General features: G+C 44.1%; 1 protein-coding gene across 1 annotated transcript in view; it reads left to right on the top strand.

The window, feature by feature from the left end:
• FAM83D (family with sequence similarity 83 member D) overlaps window positions 1–12,485 on the top strand; it is a 35,595-nt gene extending 23,110 nt beyond the window's left edge. The window contains exons 2-4 of the mRNA XM_038750040.1: window positions 9,183–9,350; window positions 9,843–9,967; window positions 10,925–12,485. Of these exons, the coding sequence (XP_038605968.1) occupies window positions 9,183–9,350; window positions 9,843–9,967; window positions 10,925–11,933 (1,302 nt within the window). The 3' untranslated portion in view covers window positions 11,934–12,485. The remainder of the gene's footprint in view (window positions 1–9,182; window positions 9,351–9,842; window positions 9,968–10,924) is intronic.
• The last annotated feature ends 13,993 nt before the right edge of the window (window positions 12,486–26,478 follow it).

Raw genomic sequence — 26,478 nt, 5'->3', positions numbered from 1 at the left:
CCCACCCCACTTCCTGGAATGCCTCTTCCTACTTGGCGTTGAAGTAGGGGAGGAAGTGGTTTGGTGAAGCCCTGGAAAATCCCACTTCCTGCCTGGAACCTTCCTGATTTAACTCTCCTGTCCTTCATCCTGATCCTCCCAGGTATTCAAATTACCCCAGATCTTCTCTTTGTGCATGTCTTTTGTATTCCATTTCTGTTGTTCTTTTAATTCAAGCTTTTAGGCTCCCAACAGTGGCGTTTCTACTGCAGTGATTCCCATTCCGAGAAGAGAGCACTGCTCAAAGAGCCGAAAAGATACTACTACTACCACTAATAATGATGATAATAATAATTATAGCATATGTTAAGCACTTTCTATGTGCCAGATACTTGTTCTAAGCACTGGGGTGGATACAAGCAAATCGGGTTGGACACAGTCCCCGTCCCATGTGGGACTCACAGTCTCCATCCCCAATTTACAGATGAGGGAACTGAGGCACAGAGAAGTGAAGAGACTTATTTTGTGGCAAATGTGATTTTTCCCTTCCGAGAAATGTATTCCTCAACCCTTACGGTGGAGGATTGAGCCCTAGGGACAGAGGGACTTTGCAAAAACTCAAACCACACGAACAGCACGGTCAAACCGTATTAACTTCCTGCAGATCGCTCCAAACCGCAAAACCATGAATGGCAAGCAGGTAACTCTTTTGTCAAACAGGGTAAGTCACTTCACTTCTCAGGACCTCAGTTACCTCATCTGTAAAATGGGGATTAAGACTGTGAGCTCTGTGTGGGACAGGGACTGTGTCCAACCTGTTAGCTTGTATCTACCCCAGAGCTTAGTACAGTGCCTGGCACATAGTAAACACTTAACAAATACCATAAAAAAAACACGAAAAAACAGGACGTGGTTCTTCCCTTCTCCTGGAGTCCTAGGGAGCCCAGGTAGGTGCAACTTTGTGTCTGTCTCGCCCACTAGATGTAAGCTTTTTGAGGGCAGGAATCAGATCTGTTACTTCTACTGCACTCTCCCAAGCAGTTAGGGTACATTCTCTGGACGCAGATGTTCAATATTAAGGACACTTGTCTGCTGTGTGACCTTGGACAAATCACTTTAATTCTCTGTACCTCGGTTACCTCATCTGTAAAATGGCTGTGAGTCTTACGTGGGGTGGGTCAGGGGCTGTGTCCAACCCGATTATCTTGTCTCTACCCCAGCGTTTAGTACATGACTGGCAATCGATTATGGATAAATCTTGATGCCCTGGTGGCAAGTGAGCAATTTTTAGCTAGTTTTTCTGCCAAGGGGCCAGTGTCTAACTGGGCTCCCATGGGCTACAGAACTGCAGAAGCTGGAAACCGGGACTGTCTCTATATGTTGCCAATTTGTACTTCCCAAGCGCTTAGTACAGCGCTCTGCACATAGTAAGCGCTCAGTAAATACGATTGATGATGATGATGATGATTTCTGGTTTACTACAGAGCAGGCAAGAGCTGAAATTAAGCCCAGGCTAATTCTGAAATTGATCTGGGCTCACTTTCAAGACTGTTGTCACCAAGCATATGTGGGTGTCCTGAAAGCTGCTGCTGCTTTTTTTCCTTTAGGTCATTAGGTGCTTACTATGTGCCAGACACTGTACTAAGCTCTGGGGCTGATACAAGAGATACAAGCTAATCCCTTTGGAAGCAGACCGTGCCCCACATGGGGCTCACATTCTTAATCCCCATTTTATAGATGAAATTACCGAGGCATGGTGAAGTGACTTTCCGAAGGTCATACAGCAGATAAATGGTGGAGCTGGGATTAGAACCCAGATCCTTCTGATTTCATGGCCTTTTCTCTATCCACTCGGCCATGCTACTTTTGGGAAATGTACTCCCAGTAGTTTAGATGACGGTGACCATGTGAGAAACTTTTAGGTTGCATAGTGCAACCCAGCTGCTGAGTTGGGATTTCTCTATTGAGATCCCATTCTAGCGGGTCTGTGCCAGTCCCAACCCTGGAGGCCTGGAAAGACTCCCTCCCCCTTTTCCAAGCCTTTTTGAAGACACATCTCCTCCAAAAGGCCATCCCAGACTAAGCCCCTTCTTTCCCCTTCTCCCACTTCCTTCTGCGTTGCCCTGCCTTGCTCCCTTCATTCATCCGCCCCCTCCACAGCCCCAAAGCACTTACGTACATATCCGTAATTTATGTATTTATATTAATGTCTGTGTCCTCTAGACTGTTAGCTCATCGTGGGCAGGGAATGTCCTGTTTATTGTTGTATTGCACTCTCCCAAGCACTTTGTACAGTGCTTAGTAAGTGCTCAATAAATACGATTGACTGACACCTCAGTCTTTTGATGCATGGGCCTGGCCCTGGAGCCCCCATGAATGAGAACTGGGCACTAGTGAATCTGAGTGGCAGCGTCTTTGATCATTATTTTTAAGATTTGAAGTGCTCTCCGGGGTTAAATTTCTAGGAACAAAACATACAAACCCCAAAATGGGTTTCTGAAGAAAACTGCAAATAAGTGAGTCAGAACGAGACACAGTTTTCAGTACATTCCCAATCTGAATCCCTCTGAAGTGTGAATTGATTGGAAATCCAGATCATTCATTGCCCACAAAAAAAGGGTGGGAGCAATTTTTAATAATGAAGTGAGCAAGGAGACTATTTGGTTAGTAGCATAATGGTATTGCTTGCTAAGTGGTGAATCAGTCTTTGGTATTGAAATGACTTTTGAAAAGTTCACCCCTCAATAGCCCTGCTTTCCCGGTGGTTGGGCTTAGGGAATTGTCACTAATTTTCTGCCAATTAGAATCAGTAGGCTCTTCCTCCTCTTGTCTTTTGAGCATTTGGAACTGGGACAAGGACTTCAAAACCTTCCTTGCATTTTTCAGATGACAAGTGCAAGGGTGGTGATAAGTGGTAGTTATGCAACTGTTGCGATGAGGAGGGGAGGCAGAATCTCTCAGAGATTCAAAAACACAATCAGTAAAAATCCAAATGTAATTTTGTCTAAATATCTTTTTCTTTTCTCTACCCAAAAAGATTTGCAGCACCAGGGGTGGTTGTTCTACCTTAGGGACACTTGCCCCCTCCCTTCTCCCCTCCCTGACTGCCATCTTCAACTGTTCACTCTTCAGTGGCTTCTTCCACTACTTTTCATTCATTCATTTGTATTTATTGAGCGCTTACTGTGTGCAGAGCACTGTACGAAGGGCTTAGAAAGTACAATGCAGCAAATAGAGAGACAGTCCCTGCCCACAATGGGCTCTCTTTTAAACATGTATCTCCTATCCTAAAAAAACCTTCCTTTGACCCCACTGCTCCCTCGATTTATCGTCCCATCTCCATCCTACCATTCTTCTCCAGATTCCTTAAGTGAGTTGTCTACCCACACTTTCTCCTCCTATCTCTCTAGTCCTTTTAGACTGTGAGCTCACTCTTTTAGGCTGTGAGCCCACTGTTAGGTAGGGACTGTCTCTATATATTGCCAACTTGTACTTCCCAAGCGCTTAGTACAGTGCTCTGCACACAGTAAGCGCTCAATAAATACGATTGATAGTCCTCCTGTCTCTTTTGCCAGGCTCCTCCTCTGCCTCCCACCTCACTAATTGCAGGAATCCCTCAAAGCTCAATTCTGGGTCCCCTTCTGTTCTCCACAGCCCTCTCCCTTGGAGAACCTGTTCACTCCCGTGGCTTCAACAACCCTTTATATGCAGGTGATTCCCAAATCTTCAGCTCCAGTCCTGATCTTCATCCTTCTTTCCAGTCCCTGCTTGGATGTCCTGCCATCACCTCAAACTTATAACATGTCCAAAACAGAACTCCTCATCTTCCCACCCAAATCCTGTCCTCCTTATGATTTTCCCATCACTGTAGACAGTACCACCATCCTCCCTGTTTACAAGCCTGGAACTGTGGCACTGTCCTCTACTCGTCTCCTTCATTCAACCCACATATTCAGTGTCACCAAATCCTGTCAGTTCTACCTTCACAACACTGCTAAAATCCACCCGTTCCTCTCCATCCAAACTGCTGCCACACGGATCCAAGCACGGATCCTAGCTTTCCGTGACCACTGCATCAGTCTTCTTGCTGTCTTCCCTACTTTCTATCTCTTCCCGCTCAAGTCCACAGTTCTCTCTGCTGCTCAGATCATTTTTCTAAAAAAAAATTCAGTCCACTTTTCCCCAGTGGTTACCCATCCACCACCGCATCAAACAGAAACTCCTTCTCATAGAAGCAGAGTGGCTTAGTGGATGGAGCATGGGCTTGGGAGTCAGAAGGTCTTGGGTTCTAATCCTGGTTCCACCACATATCTGATGTGTGACCTTGGGCAAATCACTTAACTTCTCTGTGTCTGCTACCTCAACTGTAAAAAATGGAGATGAAGAGTGTGAGCCCAATGTAGGACAGGGACTGCATCCAAACACCAGCACTTAGAACAGTGATTGGCACATAAGTGTTTAACAAGTAATATCTTTTTTTTTATCATAGGCTTTAAAGCACTCAATCAACTCCCCCCCCCCCCCCCACATCTCTATTGATGATAATAATAACAATAACTGTGGTTTTTGTTAAGCGCTTACTGGGTACCAAGCACTGTTCCAAGCACCCGGGTAAGATACAAGGTATTCAGGTTGGACACAGTCCCTGTCCCACATAAGGCACACAGTCTTAATTCCCATTTTGCAGATGAGGTAACTGAGTCACAGTGACTTGCCCAAAGTCACACAGCTGACGTGGCAGAGCCGGGATTAGAACCCACATCCTCTGACTCCTCCAATGACAACCTACTCACTGTACCTCAAACTCATCTGTCTCACTGCTGACCCTATGCCCACATCCTCCCTCTGGCTTGAAACTCCCTCCTCTTTCATATCCAACAAAACATCACTCTCCCCAGCTTCAAAGCCTTATTAAAATCACATCTCCTTCAAGAGACCTTTCCCAAATAAACCTTCATTTTCCCCATTCCCTCTCCCTTCTGCGCACTTGGATTTGTGCCCTTAATTCACCCCACGCTCAGCTCCACAGAATATATATATATATATATTCTGTAATTCTGTACAGATATATATATCTGTAATTTAATGTCTGTCTCCCCATCTAGGCTGTAAATTCATTGTGAGCAGGGAATGTGTCTACCAACTCTGTTGTATTGTACTTTCCCAAGTGTATAGTACAGTGTTCTGCACACACTAAGCACTCAATAATAAGACTGATTGAAAAGGTTTGGGACCTGGGTTTTGTTGTTTCTTTCAGTATTTTAGAAAAACAACAAGCAACATACAATTCACATTTCCTTGTTTATAGTATTTAAGCACTTACTGTGTTCCAGGCACTGTACTAAGCACTGGGGTAGATACAGTTGGTCACATTCCCTGTCACACAGCAGAAATATGTTGGAACTGGGATTAGAACTCAGATCCTTCTGATGCCCAGACCCACGCTCTGTCCACTTGGCAATGCTGCTGCTTTTCTGAGAACAAAGGTTATTGGAAAGTATCTTGAAAAAAGAGAGACTGACTTCAGAGATGAGTACAAAGTGGGGAGAAGGAATGGAAACTGGGGGGAGATGTAAATTATGAATAATGTCACTTGTAATTCTAATTGGATGAAGTTTGTGTTGTGCTTATTTGGGGACAGAGGGCAAAAGAGACACTCACTACATTTGTTATAGCCTCCCTGTACTTCTGGTACACAACACATTCACGAGGGCCCAAAGTAGTGGTAAGGAACTAGCAACTAGAAGGGATTTCTAGAGGATTTTCAACTAGTTGAAGTGGGAATTTAAGCTCAAAGTTAGAGAAATCTGAACTTTTGGCCCCTGGACTTTGTTCCGATTTCTTCAAAGTCTGGAGAGTGGTGTGGCATTAAGCAAAATTGAAAGAAGTTCTTTTGAAAAATATTTTGATAACATTTCCAAGACAACTAATGAAGCAGATACTACCAAGCTTACAGGCATACAAGAAAACCCTCCTTCCTATAGTAATTCCAGGGTCAATCAGTGGTATTTGAGCACTTACTGTGTGCAGAGGACTGTACTAAGCGTTTGGCAGAGTACAAGACAACAGAATTGGTAGACATGATCCCAGACCACAAGGAATTTACTATCTAGAGCGTAGGCTCTTTGGAATAAAACTTCCAGGCTTAAGTTTATAGGTAATAAGAAAAGCTTGTGTATATTGTAGCAGTGCACTAACTCTTCTACCTTTCTCTCATCATTGTGATGAACTTTACCATGGGTGGCTTGGTATCGAAAGAAGCCTCTGGGACCAGGCTTGTCAAAGTTCTTTTTAAGCTCCCTGTGGGATAGGGACAGTGTCTGACATAATTATTCTCTATCTACACCACTGTATAATACAGTGCTAGGCATATAGTAAGCACTTAAGAAATGCCATAGAAATCATCATCAATTTAAGAACAAGAAAACAGCCTCTCACAGCCTGGCTCTAGTCAGAGTCTTCTCTGATCCCAGCCACCAGCTTGGCAATCAACACCATCATCATTATCATCAATCGTATTTATTGAGCGCTCACTATGTGCAGAGCACTGTACTAAGCGCTTGGGAAGTACAAATTGGCAACATATAGAGACAGTCCCTACCCAACAGTGGGCTCACAGTCTAAAAGGGGGAAACAGAGAACAAAACCAAACATACTAACAAAATAAAATAAATAGAATAGATATGCACAAATAAATAAATAAATAAATAGATAGATAAATAAATAAATAGATAATTAAACATGGAAGTAGCGGGGGGAGGCATAGTGGCTCAGTGGAAGTCGCACATGCCTGGGAGTCAGAGGACCTGGGATTTAATCCCGGCTCTTCCACGCATCTGCGGTGTGATCTTGGAAAGTCACTTAACTTCCCCGTGCCTCATTGTCCTCAACTAATACTAAAAATATTAATTGTGCTATTTAAGTGCTTACTATGTTCCAGGCACTGTACTAGATGCTGGGGTGGGTACAAACAAATTGTGTTGGACACAGTTCCTGTCCCACATGGGGCTCATAGTCTCGATCCCCATTTTACAAATGAGAGAACTAATGCACAGAGAAGTGAAATACGATTGATGATGAAGTGTGAAATAGAGATTTAAAGCCTGTTCTCCCTCTTAGACTTTGAGCCCTGTGTAGGACAGGGACTGTGTCTGATCTGATTATACTGTATCTACTATGTGCTTGACACATTGTAAGCACTTAACAAGTACCACTGAGGGAAAACTTGGTTATCCTCTATAAGCCAGTGACTGAATTTTGAGCCTAGTGTCTGTACAGCTTGTTTTCCTCTATCAGGGATTGTGTCTCTGAAGAGTCCTGGGTGAAGACTAAGGAAAACTCTCATTTTAACATGTCTTTCCCGGCGCCACGCCCGTGTAGATCCAATTTCTCTGACGCTGCCCTGTGTTCTTTCCAAGTAGAGGTACTCTGTCACGACACGGCTCCCCATTCCTCTTCCCGCCCTCTAAAATTCCACGAGAACGTGAGCTGGCACCCAGATCCCAGACCTGGGCTCTGATCCCGGCTCCACCACTTTTCTGCTGTGACCTTGGGCAAGTCACTTTACTTCTCTGTGCCTCAGATACCTCATCTGTAAAATGGGAATTAAGACGGTGGGACAGGGACAGTGTCCAACCTGATTAGCTTGTATCTACCCCGGCGATCAGAACAGTGCCTGGGACATAGTACGTGCTTAAATACCATATATAAAAATTAACCCTCAATCAATCAGAGGTATTTACTGAGTGCTTACTCTGTGCAGAATACTGTACTAAGCGCTCGGGAGAGTACAATATAACAAAATTAGCAGACGTGTTCCACGTCTATAATGAGCTTACAGTCTAGAAGGAGCGACAATATGTACATCATTTCCTGCTGTGGTAAGGCTGGGCTGTTAAATCTCTGCGGATCTTCTTGATCTTGAAGGGATTCTCTCACAAACAGAGCAGGTGAGAAAAGTTTGTAGCCCAGGGCAGCATAAACAATATTGTGTGCCTGCTTTGGGGGTGGAATTAAAAGAACAGAACCTGCCACTCCTCTTATGTACATATCTGTAATTTATTTATTTATGTTACTGTCTGCCTCCCTATCTAGGCTGTAAACTCCTTGTGGGCAGGGAATGTGTCTGTTTATGGTTGTATTTTACTCTCCAAGCACTTAATACAGTGCTCTGCACACAGTAAGCACTCAATAAATACCGGTGACAGACTGACTCGGGTCTGTGAAATGGCCACTCTCTCAGGATCATACCTGGGAGGACGCTGATTCCAACTGATCTCCTCTCCAGCTCGATCCAGGGAGGCATGGAATGGTTCAAGGAATAAAAGGCAGAAGGTGGATCCTGTCATTTCACTTTGCTTCTGACTCGCTTTGGACTGGGCCCGTTAAATACTGGATTTCCCAGGGGTTTGGGGAGAAGAGAGGCTGGAAGCAGGGAGAAAGAGGGACCGGGATGTGTGGTGACCCTAAAAATTCCCAGCCCCAGGCAGCAGCCTTCTTGGTCTGCCTCTCCCACTGGCTCTGATCATTATTATCTACTGATGCGGGTTACAGCTAATGCTAGGCAAAGTCTAGATTTGCATGGGCTTGCAAAGTGTTCCAGGCACGTAAATACCCACACTTCTGAGAGTAGAAATAGTGTGCGTGTGGGGGGCGTTTTCTGAGCTCTGCAAGGATGTGATTAAGAGCCTCAGGGCTAAAACAGAGCAACATTTTAACTAGAATGCGGAGATACATCTGCTATAAAGCGACCTTACCAAACAGGCCTCTCGACTAAAGTGATTGCCAAAATGCTGCAAAAGTGGGGGTTTCTGCAAATGCCCTGGAACCAGGGTGATGGGGGTCAGGGAGAGAGAGGGGAACCCCACCATGCAGCACTTATGTATATATGTATATATCTATAATTCTTTATATTGATGCCTGTTTACTTGTTTTGTTGAATGTAAGCCCAAAGTGGGCAGGGATTGTCTCTATTGCTGTATTGTATTTTCCAAGCGCTTAGTACAGTGCTCTGCACACAGTAAGTGCTCAATAAATACGATTGAATGAATGAATGGCAGAAGGCAACCTAAAAAAATGAAGAAAAATGGAAACCTGCCCCCCCGGGGGTGTTGGAAGGCCCTGGGACGATGCTGATGGAAGTGAATGTAATTTCTTACACGGTAATCGTTTTTGTCCTTTTCTCTTTCTGTCCCTTTCTGTAGGTTATTGCTTTGGTTATGGATTCTTTCACTGACATAGATCTCTTCAGAGACCTGCAAGAAGCCTGCAGGAAGCAGGGGGTTGCAGTGTACATTCTCCTGGACCATTCTCTACTCTGCCATTTCCTCGATATGTGTATGAATCTGAGAGTTTATCCCGAACAGGAGAAGGTTTGTGCTGCAGGGTTTAGGGTGCGGGGGAGTAAGTTTTCCTTCCCAGAAAATGAACGATGGTTTCCGACTTCTTTTATTAACTCCTTCTCCATTCTCGAGATGTACCCTGGAAAGAATTTTGGCTGTACAGGTCAAGAAATTTCTACCTCCATTACTGGACACCATAGTTATGAATTTTGAGGATGATGGATTTTTTTTTTACTTGAATATATTCAGTCGCCTGAGAATAGGATGGCTTGGACGATCCTCACGTCTTTTTTTAAAAAATCAGATCAAATTTTTCAAGCCCCAAAGAAATTTGTTGTAGTCCCACAGCCTAAATCAGTAGATGTGCTGTAAAATTAGGCAGAGTGACATGTAATTCATAAACCTAAAAGAGTACATTTGATAGGCAGCTGTCTTGAAGCTTCTTTTTCTCTTGTCTTGTCACATTTGCCCACTCAAGATGTTTCTCTAGTTTTGACAGCTTTTGTTTTCCTTTTCAAACAGCTTATGGCAGTCCGCACTATTACTGGAAGCACCTACTATACAAGGTCTGGGACAAAAATCGTTGGGAAAGTCCATGAAAAGTTTATGTTAATTGATGGGATCAGAGTGGTAACTGGTTCTTACAGGTAAGTTTCAAACCTTCTTTATTTTCTTCCCTCACTCCAAGCCAGTATTCTTTTACTGGGAAGGCAGTGTGGGCTAGTGGAAAGAACATGGGGGCCTGGGAGTTAGGGGACCTATTTTTTGTGTGGTTTTTGGATTTTTTTAATGGTATTTAAGTGTCAAGCACTAGACTAAGCACTGGGGTAGATAGAAGTTTATCAGGTTGGACATAGTCTCTGTCCCACATGGGGCTTACAGACTAAATTGGAAGGAGGAGTGTTGAATCTCCGTTTTACAGATGAGGTAACTGAGGCACAGAGAAGTTAAATGGCTTGCCCAAGGTCACACAGCAAGCAATTGGCAGAATTGAGATTAGAATCCAGGTCCTCCGACTCCTAGGCCCATCATGTTCTTTCCACTAGACCACACTGGCCCAAATCCTAGCTCTGCCACCTGCCTGCCATCTTACCTTGAGCTGGTGACTTCCCTTTTCTGTGCCTCAGTTTCCTTGACTGTTCAATGGAGATCCAATACCTGTTCTCCCTCTCTCCTGAGTCCCATGTGGGCAGGGACTGTATCTGATCTGATTAACTTATATCTACTCCACCACTTAGGACGGTGCTTGATGCATAGAAAGCGTTTAACAAATACCATATCTACCCCAACGCTTGGAACGGTGCTTGACATGTAGAAAGCATTTAACAAATACCATTAAACTACCCCCTGCCCCCAGCGACTAGACTGCACTACTGTATTCCTGTGACAGAGCCAATGGAATTTGATAAAAATTCAGATTTTTATCGAACATTAATGACTCTGTCAACATTGTGAACCTTGCATAGCAATCTCAATCCTGTTGGCGTGACACCATTTGAGAAATTTGAATCTTCATTTGAGTAGGTGCATGGAAATGGTTGGATTTCTTGATAACTTCCTTCAAGTTTAACCTAATTTTGTTGTGTCTGCTTTCCTTATGTAAGCTTTACCTGGACCGATGGCAAATTAAACAGCAGCAACTTGGTGATTCTGTCAGGCCAAGTGGCCGAACAGTTCGACTTGGAATTCCGCATCCTTTACGCTCAGTCAAAGCCGATTAGCTCCAAGCTTCTGTCCAGCTATAGGATCAGTGGCAAGTTCGATCATCTGGTGAACAAAATGCTTCCAACCAAGGAACTCGCGGTGGGAAATCTCCTGAGAATGCATCTAGCCAAACGCGCCGGCACGACTCACAAAGCCGACCCGGAATCGAAGCTGGTTTCGGAGAACAAGGAGGAGGTGAAACGCCACGATTCAGAGTCTTCCACCGTCAGTGAGGAGGACTTCCAAAGCAGCTGTCAGGCTGAATTGAATCTGAGAGAGGAAAATGACGCCTCCACCCAGACGGAGCCCTGGAGAAAGACGGCTGAGACGAGCTGGTGTGACGCGGGCACGCAAACCGATGTGGCCACAGCTCCTGTTGGAACCCAGACCTTGATTGTCACCAGGGGGGTTGGCTCCCAAGCGATAGTCGAGACCGGGTCCGCCGCGACGCAGACCGAGGGGGACGACAACGGGGACCTGCCCTCGTCTCAGGGGACCGGGTCTAAGGACGGGTCACCGGCGTCCAAAATGTCCCGGTCCACCTCTTCTAGCCTGAAGTCTACTTGTTCTTCTTTGTCCTCCCAGGATTCTCTGGCCAGTTCTACCAGCTCTCTGTCTTCCATTAGGAACACCGAGTTCCTCAACCCCGGCTATCCAAAGTACCTTGGCAACAACCACTTCGAACTGTACTTAAGAGACTCCGTTAGAAACTTGAATAAAGAGAGGCAATTTCACTTTGCCGCCATCCGGTTCCGGCTCAACCACACGCTGGCCATTCTCTCCAGGAGAACGTTCTTGGCCGAACATTACCTGGGATGTAAACCCAGAAGTTACACGAGAACACCCCTTAATTCCACTGGCAACAATTCATTAGCTATTCGAGACGCTGCACTTTATCCTTCATACTGATGACTGTTACCACTGGCTGGTGTGTGTGTTTGTGTGTATGGGCCCCCCTCTCCCAACAATTCGGCTCGCAAAGTGAGCTTCCTTCCTTGACGGCTTATGCCGACTACTCAATGGCACTGTATTTTTGGTCTTTTCATATTCTGTACCTTAAGTGCCTTAGCTTTTAGTTTTTGAGCACTAAAACTTTTATTCCTCTTGGAGCTTTGAATGTATCTATATCCGGCATACATGCATTAAATGTAGGTATCTGTTAGTGTAAGGGATGATTATTCCATGCTCGTATTTAACACGGTTTTGCCGTTTAAACGATTATTTCTTTGAACTATGGTGGTGGTTTTAAGTTTTATGTATACAGGGGATAGAAATACATTGTAGGGATTTTCCCTGCCTGGGGCTGAAGGTGCAATTTTTGATACTGCTGTCTCTTTGTCTCAATCACTGTTGTCTTCCTATTTACAGGTGGAATGCTATAATTGGAAAAATTCCACCCCTTGGAGCAGGAAACAAATCCAAATATTTTCCTTTATGACATGTATCCAGCACTAAATAAATATATTTGTGTGAACACAATGTATGTCTGGCATGGATTAATAAAGTAACCGGTTTGTTTTCAACTTTTCATCCCCCAGATTAGGAATTTACAACTGCAGAGTGGTGCTTAAATTGGTGAACTTTTTTAAGTTGTGGGGGAGGAGAATGGAGGAGAAAAAATAAAATTGAGAAGGATGCTGTTGGAGGAGAGAACTTTCATCTATACAGCAAGATATATAACTACCTTCCGATTTTCAGTGGCTTGGCAAAATGGAAAATCGAGGCCATTTTCCAAATCAGGCAAAAATGATGTACCTGAATTAATTATCCAGATAATGGCCTCAGTTCCCTGCTTCACTTTGTCAACGGAGACCTCAAAATTTACTGTGCTCCTGTATTAGTATCTGACTTTAACTTTATAGAGCATCACAGGCCTAATTTCATCAGAAGGGCGTATTGACACCGGATTTAGCAATCTAATATATTTGTGCAGGGTCAGAAGAGGATATGACAATTATCCTAGATACCACCTTCAAAGACAGGCTATGCAACTGGTTTCTCCACCCTGCTAATCACAATGGGTATGACTGTGGAATCTTGTTTTGTGAATTATCATTCCCGTGGACAGACAAAAGAAAAGAGGCTGAAATTACCACTTCCTCCTTCACCTGATCCCCCTGCACCAAGAGGTCACCTCAGTGGACCTGGAGTGACTCTAACTGGGAAAATGGCCTTTCCCTCGGAATTCTGGAGTTAGGAAAGTTAGGTGGGAAAGGGAAGCTGCATGGCCCAGTGGATACAGCACAGGCCCGGAAGTCAGAAGGTCATGGGTTCTAATCCTGGCTCCGCCACTTATCTGCTGTGTGACCTTAGGCAAGTCATTTAACTTCTCTGGGCCTTAGTTGCCTCATCTGTAAAATAGGGATTAAGAAGGAGTCTCACGTGGGCAACCCGACTACCTTGTATCTACCCCAGTGCTTAGAACAGTGCTTGGCACACAGTAAGCGCTTAACAAATACCATAATAAAGGGAAAAATCCTGACCTTTGAGACTGAGCCCCAAGTAGGACATGAACTGTGTCCAACTTGATTTGGTTGTAATAATAATAATAACAATAATGGTATTTAAGCGCTTACTATGTGCCAGGCACTGTATTACACACTGGGGTGAGAGAAGCAGCGTAGCTCAGTGGAAAGAGCCTGGGCTTTGGAGTCAGAGGTCATGGATTCGAATCCCAGCTCTGCCAATTGTCAGCTGTGTGACTTTGGGCAAGTCACTTAACTTCTCTGGGCCTCACTTACCTCATCTGTAAAATAGGGATTAAGACTGTGAGCCCCATGTGGGACGACCTGATCACCTTGTAACCTTCGCAGCACTTAGAACAGTGCTTTGCACATAGTAAGCACTTAATAAATGCCATTATTATTATTATTATTATTACAAGCAAATCAGGTTGGACACAGTTCCCGTCCCACATGGGGCTCACAGTCTCAATCCTCATTTTACAGATGAGGTAACTGAGCCCCAGAGAAATGAAGTGACTTGCCCAAGGTCACACAGCAGACAAGAGGCAGATCCGGGATTAGAACCCCTGACCTTCTGACTCCCAGGCTTTATCCACTATGCCATGTTAGAGGGCTGTAGTAAATTGATGAGGTATAGTAGGAGGGGGATGATTGAATGCCTTAAAGTGATTGGTAAGGAGTTTCTCTTTGATGTGGAGATGGTTGTGGAGAAGATTGTGAAAATATGCATAGAACTCTTTTCAGAAAAAATGGGATACCCTTACGGGTCTGTTTCTTTACTCAGCTTACACTCACACCCCTGAGAAACTTATTCTCTCCTGCAGTTTCCTCCATCCTCTAGGCAGAAGGCTAACTAGCTTACATTGATAGCACTCACCTCTCTCCTCTGCAATCTCACACATCTTTCCTCCAAGTGCATCTCTACATGGATGTCCTGACAACAACTCAGGCTCAATATGTACAAAACTGAACACTTAATCTCACCCCCACCCCACCCAAAAAAATCCTCTCCTCCACCTTGTTCAACAACAGCAACATGTTCCCCTTCTCTTGAACTGGTAGCCCTGGCATTATCCTTGACTCTTCCCTTTCTTTCAATCCCTTTATTCGGTATGTCATTAAATTCTGCCTGTTCTTCCGGCATAATAACAGTCTGCCCCTTTCTCTCCAAACAAATGATCACTGCGCGGGTCTGATCACCTATATTCCACCCTGACTACAATTTTCCCCTCTCCAGTCTATATTTAACTCGGCTGCATGGAATATTTTTCTAAAATGTCATTCTTCGTGGGGCTCCCCAGGCCTCCAAAACCTTGAATGGTTGCCCATTCCTCTCCATTTCAGGCAGAAACTCCTGAGAATTTATTTGGAGACAGTCAGTTCTCTTGCCCCATGCGTCCACTCTTTTCTCCCACCACACCCCAGCTCTCACTCTTAGTTCCTCTCAGATTAATTTACTCACTGGGCCTCACCCTTCTCCTTGCATGGAACTCCCTCTTCTTCCATAGCTGACAGACCCCCTCTTCAAAGCTTTTCTGAAGTCACATCTACTACAAGAGGTATTTTCCATTTGAATTCTAATAACCTCTCAACTGTCATTTTAGCATTCCCATGCCATCTAAGCGCTTAAGTACCCACAACCCCCATGGCATTTCGGTATATATCTTTTAAATACTGTATTACTTCCATCCAATTGTAATTTACATTAGTGACTATCTTCCCTGCTTGACTGTAAGCTTCTCGAGGGCAGATTTCATATCTACAAATTCCGTCATATTCTTAAGAGCCCTGAGGACACTGTTCTGTACACAGAAGGGGCTTAATGATGGATTAATGTAGAGGTAAGAAATGTGATATTGAAAAACTGCAACTAAAAGGCCAACAAATTGGGAAATTGAGTTTGAGCGAAGGCATTGAGCCACCCACAGAACAAAGATAATGTCTTCTGCAGATGAACTCTAGGTCCATTGGGGAAAAAAACAATCACCTTTTAAGAATTTCACCTACTGGAAGGTGTTCCCTGGCTTGTTTTCAGGCTAACTAAAGGGAGATTTTGCCCTCTCAGGATCACACCTGGAGAGTTTCCAGTACTCTACCAGTCTCGGCTCTATGGGAGGGAAAGTCATTCCATTCCTAGTTTGGGCTGTGGCTAGCGAGCGGAAGGCAACCTGCTACAAGTCAAAACTCACCTGTGCTGGGCAGCGGAGGCATGGGAGCCGGTCGAGGGAGGAGACTCAAGTTTACCGCGTGGAAGAAGGCAAAGGTAAACCACTTCTGTATTTTTACCAAGAAAACTATGGATACACTACCAGAACGATTGCAGAAAGAGAGTGGTGCGTTCTGGGAGAGATGTGTCCATAGCGTTGCTTTGGATCGGAGACGACTCGACAGAATAAGACAAGACAGGGAGATTTGGTAACTTGTACTTTTTTGTTGAGCGTGATCCAGTTTACTTTGAAGTGACCACAGCACCCAGGTTGTGCTTGTGGATACGAGGCAGCAGTTCTGCAGTGTAGCTTCCTTTTGCTGTCTCCGAATCGGCCAGAATTGAAAGTTGATCCTTTGAGGATTCCGACAGCTCCATCCGTTCTCCCTTCAAAATCTTCCGTCAATCGACTCGGTCACTAGGGGCTTTCCTGAGGCCGCTCAGACCGGGAGTAGGGTCGGGGATAAGAACGAAGCCTGAAATGCCCAGCCAGTCAAATCGATATGGTGAAATCAGTTCCTGGCCTTGTAGAGAGAAGACTAGTAGTAATAATATTGGTGTTTAAGTGCTTACTTTGTGCCAAGCACTGTTCTAAGCGCTGGGCTAGATACAAGGTAATCAAGTTGTTTCACATGGGGCTCGCGGTCTTAAGCCCCATTTTACAGAGGAGGTACAGAGAAATTCATTCAATCGTATTTATTGAGTGCAGAGCACTGGACTAAGAAGCAGCGTGGCTCAGTGGAAAGCGCACGGGCTTTGGAATCAGAGGTCATGGGTTCGAATCCCGATTCCGCCACATGTCTGCTGTGTGATCTTGGGCAAGTCACTTCACTTCTCCGGGCCTCAGTTCCCTCATCTGTAAAATGGGGATTAAGACTGTGAGCCCCCCGTGGGACAACCTGATCAGCCTGTATCCTCCCCAGCGCTTAGAACAGTGCTTTGCACATAGTAAGCGCTTAACAAATGCCAATTATTATTATTATTATTGGGAAGTACGAGTTGGGAACAGATAGAGAAGGTCCCTACACCCTAACGGGCTCCCAGTCTAGAAGGGGGAGACGGACAACAAAACAAAACATGGAGACAGGTGTCAAAATCGTCAGAACAAAGAGAATTAAAGCTATAAGCACATCATTAACAAAATACTTAGAATAGTAAATATATACAAGTAAAGTAGAGTAATAAATCTGTACAAATACATATATATACAAGTGCTAGGGGAGGAGGAGAGGAAAAAGGGGGGTCAGTCTGGGAAGGTCTCCTGGATGAGGTGAGCTCTCAGTAGGGATTTGAAGGGAGGAAGAGAACTAGCTTGGTGGATGTGTGCAGGGAGGGCACTTCAGGCCAGGGGAAGGACGTGGGCCGGGGGTCGACGGCAGGACGGGCGAGAACGAGATACAGTGAGGAAGTTAGCAGCAGAGCACTGTAGAAAAATGATCAGGGCAGCAGAGTGAAACCCACAAAGTAGCATTTTCTGTCACAGCACATCCCTGCCTGAACCATCACGGTCCTGCAATATACTGCATTTCGGCAAGAGAAGTTTGGTCTTCCATGAGTTATTTCCCTGGTGAAGATCTATTTAGTCTGCGGAGTTTGGATGAAGAGCAGTGGATAAACTCTCTTTTCCTAGGTAGAATAGAATGGGATGGTTTTGCAATTTAAAATATCAAGTTTTCATTTAGCATTCTGAGTGAGGGCTGTCAGATAAAGGCATGAGTTGAGGGAGAACTTGGAATCTTTAATCTTTGTAGTAGCTGTCTACCCTGATAGACTAAATTCCTCAAGGGCAGGGATTGTGATTACCAAATCTGTTGTACTCTCCCACGTGTCTCGAACAATTCTCTGCACAGCGTAGCAACTTGGCCAAGGGGAACAAGCAGGGAGTCAGGAGACCTGAGTTCCTATACCGGCTCTGCCACTTGCCTGCTGTGTGACTTCGGGCAAGTCACTTAATATTTCTGTGCCGCAATTTCCTCTTTTAAAAATGGGGATAAGAACCTGTTCTCCCCGACCTGGTCTGTGTGTCCCAAATGGGAAAGGGACTGTGTCCGATCTGCTTGTGTTGCATTTACCCTGGCGCTTGGCAAACAGGAAGTGCTTAATAAATATCACAGTATTATTAGTAGTAGGAAGTGCTCAATAAATATTATTGATTAATTGATTGGCTCTCTTCTTCGAGTGGGCTTTAAAAAAGAGCAGATTTTCAACTGCCAGGAGAGTTTATTAAATGGTTCCTTAAAGTTCCTTCCAGTCTTATTATTTATATTTTAAAAGATCAAATATCCTTTCACACTAGAGTTGGGGGTGGGGGCAGGAGGAGGAGAAACAGGACTAGATTTTTTTTTTTTTCCTGTGGCCTCTTCCCATAGTAATATTTGCATTTATTGACCATACTGTACTTGGGCAGTACAATGCACCATTCTTTACTCTTCCAGTTTGATACTATGATGACATATATACTATGTATATATGTTTGTACATATTTATTACTCTATTTATTTTACTTGTACATATCTATTCTATTTATTTTATTTTGTTAGTATGTTTGGTTTTGTTCTCTGTCTTCCCCTTTTAGACTGTGAGCCCACTGTTGGGTAGGGACTGTCTCTATATGTTGCCAATTTGTACTTCCCAAGCGCTTAGTACAGTGCTCTGCACATAGTAAGCGCTCAATAAATACGATTGATGATGATGATGATGACTATAACCATTTTGACAATACAGTATGCCACGAGAAAGATCTCACCCAAACCGAGGGTCCCAGGAAGGGGGGGAAGGAAGGCCTAACTTTTTCAATAAGTATTTGATATTTATAGAGTGGCTGAACCAACCTTCAGCTTCCTTTCGTCCTGGAAATCGGGTTCACATTCCAAACCCTCGGGTTAAGGCCCTTCCGCCTTGACAGATCGCGTGGGGCTCCGTGTCATTTACCCCGGGTGAGAGGCTAATACGTCCTATTAAGGGGCCACGTCCTATTAAGGGGCCACGGCCACCCCGATAAGACACAGCGCTGTCAGCTGGAAGTGGGGTTGGGTCAAAATGGGTAGGGTTGATGTCCTGCCTGGCTGACATGTCGGGACGGAATGCTATCGTATCAGTTCAAAATACTTCCTCAGGTTGGGCCAAACAAATAGGTCATCACAGTCTTGCCCTGGGCCCGACAACTGGGTTAAGAGGATGGTGGCCGGGCCCTTTTGGTCCCTGCAGTCATCGGGCCTCATATAAACACGCCAGGGAGGGTGGAGGACCCGGTCGTAGCCATCAGCCGATCATCTGATAATATTTACTGAGCGCTGTGCAGAACACTGGACTAAATGCTTGGGAGAATGCAGTCAGGTGGCTTAAATAAAGTACTTACTATCTGCCAAGCGCTGCACTTACTGCTGGTGAGGAGACCAGATAATCAGGTCAGATGGTCCCTGCCCCATATAGGGCTCACGGCATTTAATCCCGCGCTTAGAACGGCGCTTTGCACACAGTAAGCGCTTTATAAATGCCATCATTATCATTTAATCCCCATTTTACTGATGAGGAAACTGAGGCACAGATAAATTAAGTGCCTTGCCCAAGGTCACAGGGAGATGGCGGGGGGCAAAGCGGGGATTACATTTACATAGAGAAGCAGCGTGGCTCGGTGTAAAGAGCCCGGGCTTCGGAGTCAGAGGTCATGGGTTCAAATCCCAGCTCCGCCAATTGTCAGCTGTGTGACTTTGGGCAAGTCACTTCACTTCTCTGGGCCTCAGTTCCCTCATCCGTAAAATGGGGATTAAGACTGTGAGCTTCCCATGGGACAACCTGATCACCTTGTAACCTCCCCAGGGCTTAGAACAGTGATTTGCACATAGTAAGCGCTTAATAAATGCCATTATTATTATTATTATTATTTTGGGAAGGGAAGGGGTCTACCAACTCTGTTGCCTGGTACTCTCCCAAGCGCTTAGTATAGGACTCTGTACAAAAAATGATGGTATTTGTTAAGCGCTTACTATGTGCAAGGCACTGTTCTAAGCACTGGGGGGGGATACAAAGTGATCAGGTTGTCCCACGTGGGGCTCACAGTCTTAATGCCCATTTTACAGATGATCCCTCATCCGAGAAGTGAAGTGGCTTGCCCAAGGTCACACAGCTGACAGGTGGCAGAGCCGGGATTCGAACCCATGACCTCTGACTCCCAAGCCCATGCTCTTTCCACTGAGCCACGCTGCTTCTCAATAAATATGAATGGTTAGAACCCAGGTCTCCTGACTCCCGGATCCACGGACTGACTTTCCACTAGGACATGATACTTCTCAAAAAACAGAAAAAATAATAATTCACCAATGGTTTGGCCTTGCCCGCTGCTTGGAGGGCCTCCAGGGGGAGGTGGGTGTAGCCAGAAGTTTTTTAAATTTTAATTTATGGTATTTGTTAAGGGTTTACTATATGCCACGCACTGTACTAAGCTCTGAGGTAGATACAGAGCTTAGTATCTGTATACTATTAGTATACAGTATACAGTAACAGTAACAGTATTACTATAGTATTAGTATACTGTATATATGTATATATGTTTGTACATTTTTTTTTACTCTATTTATTTTATTTGTACATATCTATTCTATTTATTTTATTTTGTTAGTATGTTTGGTTTTGTTCTCTGTCTCCCCCTTTTAGACTGTGAGCCCACTGTTGGGTAGGGACTGTCTCTATATGTTGCCAATTAGTACTTCCCAAGCGCTTAGTACAGTGCTCTGCACATAGTAAGTGCTCAATAAATACGATTGATGATGATGATGATACAACCTAGTTCAGTTGGACACATTCCCTTGCCCCACACTGGGCTCTCATTCTTAATTCCCATTTTATAGATGATGTAACCAAGGCACGGTGAAGTGACTTACCCAAGGTCATGCAGCAGACAAGTGGCAGAACCAGGATTAGAACCCAGATCCTCCTGACTCCCTGTCCCACACGGGGCTTGCAGTCTTAATCCCCATTTTACAGATGAGGTAACTAAGGCACAGAGAAGTGAAGTGCTTAGGTCACACAGCAGATGAGTGGCGGGGTCGGAATTAGAACCCAGGTCATTCTCATTGGAGAAGCAGCATGGCTTAGTGGTTAGAGCACAGGAGGTGAGCCCACTGTTGGGTAGGGACTGTCTCTATATGTTGCCAACTGGTACTTCCCAAGCGCTTAGTACAGTGCTCTGCACACAGTAAGTGCTCAATAAATACGATTGAATGAACTGAATGAATGTTTGTACATATTTATTACTCTATTTTACTTGTACATATTTACTATTCTATTTATTTTATTTTGTTAATATGTTTTGTTTTGTTGTCTGTCTCCCCCTTTTAGACTGTGAGGCCGTTGTTGGGTAGGAACCGTCTCTGTATGTTGCCAACTTGTATTTCCCAGGCGCTTAGTCCAGTGCTCTGCACACAGTAAGCGCTCAATAAATATGATTGAATGAATATGTTTGTACGTATTTATTACTCTATTTATTTATTTTACTTGTGCCTATCTATTCTATTTTATTTTGTTAGTATGTTTGGTTTTGTTCTCTGTCTCCCCCTTCTAGACTGTGAGCCCACTGTTGGGTAGGGGCCGTCTCTCTATGTTGCCAACTTGGACTTCCCAAGCGCTTAATCCAGTGCTCTGCACACAGTAAGCGCTCAATAAATGCGATTGATTGATTGATCTATTCTATTTTATTTTGTTAGTATGTTCGGTTTTGTTCTCCGTCTCCCCCTTCTAGACTGTGAGCCCACTGTTGGGTAGGAACTGTCTCTGTATGTTGCCAACTTGTACTTCCCAAGCGCTTAGTCCAGCGCTCTGCACACAGTAAGCGCTCAATAAATACGATTGATTGATTGACAGGGCACGGGCCTGGGAGTCAGAAGGTTTGCTGCCATTTGTCTGCTGCATGGGGATAGGGCACGGGCCTGAGAGTCACAGGGTTTGCTGCCATATGTCTGCTGCATAGGGACAGCTGTATATATGCTTGTACATATTTATTACTCTATTTATTTATTTATTTATTTATTTTACTTGTACATATCTATTCTATTCATTTTATTTTGTTAGAATGTTTGGTTTTGTTCTCTGTCTCCCCCTTCTAGACTGTGAGCCCGCTGTTGGGTAGGGACCGTCTCTGTATGTTGCCAACTTGTACTTCCCAAGCATTTAGTACAGTGCTCTGCACACAGTAAGCGCTCAATAAATATGATTGATTGATCTATTCTACTTATTTTATTTTGTTAGTATGGTTTCGTTCTCTGTCTTCCCCTTCTAGACTGTGAGCCCGCTGTTGGGTAGGGACTGTCTCTAGATGTTGCCAACTTGGACTTCCCAAGCGCTTAGTACAGTGCTCTGCACACAGTAAGCGCTCAATGAATACGATTGATTGATCTATTCTACTTATTTTATTTTGTTAGTATGTTTGGTTTTGTTGTCCGTCTCCCCCTTCTAGACTGTGAGCCCACTGTTGAATAGGGACCGTCTCTCTATGTTGCCAACTTGGACTTCCCAAGCGCTTAGTCCAGTGCTCTGCACACAGTAAGCACTCAATAAATACGATTGATTGATTGACAGGGCACGGGCCTGGGAGTCAGAAGGTTTGCTGCCATTTGTCTGCTGCATAGCGTTAGGGCATAGGCCTGGGAGTCACAAGGTTTGCTGCCATATGTCTGCTGCATAGGGACAGCTGTATATATGCTTGTACATATTTATTACTCTATTTATTTATTTATTTATTTATTTATTTTACTTGTACATATCTATTCTATTTATTTTATTTTGTTAGAATGTTTGGTTTTGTTCTCTGTCTCCCCCTTCTAGACTGTGAGCCCGCTGTTGGGTAGGGACCGTCTCTGTATGTTGCCAACTTGTACTTCCCAAGCGCTTAGTACAGTGCTCTGCACGCAGTAAGCGCTCAATAAATATGATTGATTGATCTATTCTACTTATTTTATTTTGTTAGTATGTTTGGTTTTGTTCTCTGTCTTCCCCTTCTAGACTGTGAGCCCGCTGTTGGGTAGGGACCGTCTCTCTATGTTGCCAACTTGGACTTCCCAAGCGCTTAGTACAGTGCTCTGCACACAGTAAGTGCTCAATAAATACGATTGATTGATCTATTCTACTTATTTTATTTTGTTAGTATGTTCGGTTTTGTTCTCCGTCTCCGCCTTCTAGACTGTGAGCCCACTGTTGGGTAGGGACTGTCTCTCTATGTTGCCAACTTGGACTTCCCAAGCGCTTAGTACAGCCCTCTGCACACAGTAAGCGCTCAATAAATACCACTGATTGATTGACAGGGCACGGGCCTGGGAGTCAGAAGGTTTGCTGCCATTTGTCTGCTGCATAGCGTTAGGGCATGGGCCTGGGAGTCACAAGGTTTGCTGCCATATGTCTGCTGCATAGGGACAGCTGTATATATGCTTGTACATATTTATTACTCTATTTATTTATTTATTTATTTATTTTACTTGTAAATATCTACTCCATTTTATTTTGTTAGAATGTTTGGTTTTGTTCTCTGTCTCCCCCTTCTAGACTGTGAGCCTGCTGTTGGGTAGGGACCGTCTCTGTATGTTGCCAACTTGTACTTCCCAAGCGCTTAGTACAGTGCTCTGCATGCAGTAAGCGCTCAATAAATATGATTGATTGATCTATTCTACTTATTTTATTTTGTTAGTATGTTTGGTTTTGTTCTCTGTCTTCCCCTTCTAGGCTGTGAGCCTGCTGTTGGGTAGGGACCGTCTCTAGATGTTGCCAACTTGGACTTCCCAAGCGCTTAGTCCAGTGCTCTGCACACAGCAAGTGCTCAATAAATATGATTGATTGATTGATCTATTCTATTTATTTTATTTTGTTAGTATGTTTGGTTTTTTTCTCTGTCTCCCCCTTCTAGAATGTGAGCCCACTGTTGGGTAGGGGCCGTCTCTCTATGTTGCCAACTTGGACTTCCCAAGCGCTTAGTACAGTGCTCTGCACACAGTAAGCGTTCAATAAATACGATTGATCGATCTATTCTATTTATTTGATTTTGTTAGTATGCTTTGTTTTGTTCTTTTTCTCCCCCTTCTAGACTGTGAGCCCGCTGTTGGGTAGGGACCGTCTCTACATGTTGCCAACTTGGACTTCCCAAGCGCTTAGTACAGTGCTCTGCACACAGTAAGCGCTCAATAAATACGATTGATTGATCTATTCTACTTATTTTGTTAGTATGTTAGGTTTTGTTCTCCGTCTCCCCCTTCTAGACTGTGAGCCCACTGTTGGGTAAGGACCGTCTCTCTATGTTGCCAACTTGGACTTCCCAAGCGCTTAGTCCAGTGCTCTGCACACAGTAAGCGCTCAATAAATACGATTGATTGATTGACAGGGCACGGGCCTGGGAGTCACAAGGTTTGCTGCCATATGTCTGCTGCATAGGGACAGCTGTATATATGCTTGTACATATTTATTACTCTATTTATTTATTTTACTTGTACATATCTATTCTATTCATTTTATTTTGTTAGAATGTTTGGTTTTGTTCTCCGTCTCCCCCTTCTAGACTGTGAGCCCGCTGTTGGGTAGGGACCGTCTCTGTATGTTGCCAACTTGTACTTCCCAAGCGCTTAGTACAGTGCTCTGCACGCAGTAAGCGCTCAATAAATATGATTGATTGATCTATTCTACTTATTTTATTTTGTTAGTACGTTTGGTTTTGTTCTCTGTCTTCCCCTTCTAGGCTGTGAGCCCGCTGTTGGGTAGGGACCGTCTCTAGATGTTGCCAACTTGGACTTCCCAAGCGCTTAGTACAGTGCTCTGCACACAGTAAGCACTCAATAAATATGATTGATTGATTGACAGGGCATGGGCCTGGGAGTCAGAAGGTTTGCTGCCATTTGTCTGCTGCATGGGGATAGGGCACGGGCCTGGTAGTCACAAGGTTTGCTGCCATATGGCTGCTGCATAGGGACAGCTGTATATATGTATATATGTTTGTATATATTTATTACTCTATTTATTTATTTATTTATTTTACTTGTACATATCTATTCTATTTATTTTATTTTGTTAGAATGTTTGGTTTTGTTCTCTGTCTCCCCCTTCTAGACTGTGAGCCCGCTGTTGGGTAGGGACCGTCTCTATATGTTGCCAACTTGTAGTTCCCAAGCGCTTAGTACAGTGCTCTGCACACAGTAAGTGCTCAATAAATACGATTGATTGATCTATTCTACCTATTTTATTTTGTTAGTATGTTCGGTTTTGTTCTCCGTCTCCGCCTTCTAGACTGTGAGCCCACTGTTGGGTAGGGACTGTCTCTCTATGTTGCCAACTTGGACTTCCCAAGCGCTTAGTACAGCGCTCTGCACACAGTAAGCGCTCAAAAAATATGATTGATTGATTGATTGACAGGGCACGGGCTGAGTCAGAAGGTTTGCTGCGATTTGTCTGCTGCATAGCGTTAGGGCATGGGCCTGGGAGTCACAAGGTTTGCTGCCATATGTCTGCTGCATAGGGACAGCTGTATATATGCTTGTACATATTTATTACTCTATTTATTTATTTATTTATTTATTTAACTTGTACATATCTATTCTATTGATTTTATTTCGTTAGAATGTTTGGTTTTGTTCTCTGTCTCCCCCTTCTAGACTGTGAGCCCGCCGTTGGGTAGGGACCGTCTCTGTATGTTGCCAACTTGTACTTCCCAAGCACTTAGTCCAGTGCTCTGCACACAGTAAGCGCTCAATAAATACGATTGATTGATCTATTCCATTTATTTTATTTTGTTAGTATGTTTGGTTTTGTTGTCTGTCTCCCCCTTCTAGACTGTGAGCCCACTGTTGGGTAGGGGCCGTCTCTCTATGTTGCCAACTTGGACTTCCCAAGCGCTTAGTACAGTGCTCTGCACACAGTAAGCGTTCAATAAATACGATTGATTGATCTATTCTATTTATTTGATTTTGTTAGTATGCTTTGTTTTGTTCTTTTTGTCCCCCTTCTAGACTATGAGCCCGCTGTTGGGTAGGGACCGTCTCTACATGTTGCCAACTTGGACTTCCCAAGCGCTTAGTACAGTGCTCTGCACACATTAAGCGCTCAATAAATACGATTGATTGATCTATTCTATTTAGTTTATTTTGTTAGTATGTTTTGTTTTGTTCTCCGTCTCCCCCTTCTAGACTGTGAGACCGCTGTTGGGTAGGGACCGTCTCTAGATGTTGCCAACTTGGACTTCCCAAGCGCTTAGTCCAGTGCTCTGCACACAGTAAGCGCTCAATAAATACGATTGATTGATTGACAGGGCACGGGCCTGGGAGTCAGAAGGTTTGCTGCCATTTGTCGGCTGCATAGCGTTAGGGCATGGGCCTGGGAGTCACAAGGTTTGCTGCCATATGTCTGCTGCATAGGGACAGCTGTATATATGCTTGTACATATTTATTACTCTATTTATTTATTTATTTATTTATTTTACTTGTACATATCTATTCTATTTATTTTATTTTGTTAGAATGTTTGGTTTTGTTCTCTGTCTCCCCCTTCTAGACTGTGAGCCTGCTGTTGGGTAGGGACCGTCTCTGTATGTTGCCAACTTGTACTTCCCAAGCGCTTAGTACAGTGCTCTGCACATAGTAAGCGCTCAATAAATACTATTGATGATGATGATGATCTATTCTATTTATTTCATTTTGTTAGAATGTTTGGTTTTGTTCTCCGTCTCCCCCTTCTAGACTGTGAGCCCACTGTTGGGTAGGGACTGTCTCTGTATGTTGCCAACTTGGACTTCCCAAGCGCTTGGTACAGAGCTCTG

The sequence above is a fragment of the Tachyglossus aculeatus genome, chromosome 8 (assembly GCF_015852505.1).
Source record: "Tachyglossus aculeatus isolate mTacAcu1 chromosome 8, mTacAcu1.pri, whole genome shotgun sequence".
NCBI lineage: Eukaryota > Metazoa > Chordata > Mammalia > Monotremata > Tachyglossidae > Tachyglossus > Tachyglossus aculeatus.
This window is presented reverse-complemented; position numbering and strand designations above follow the sequence as displayed.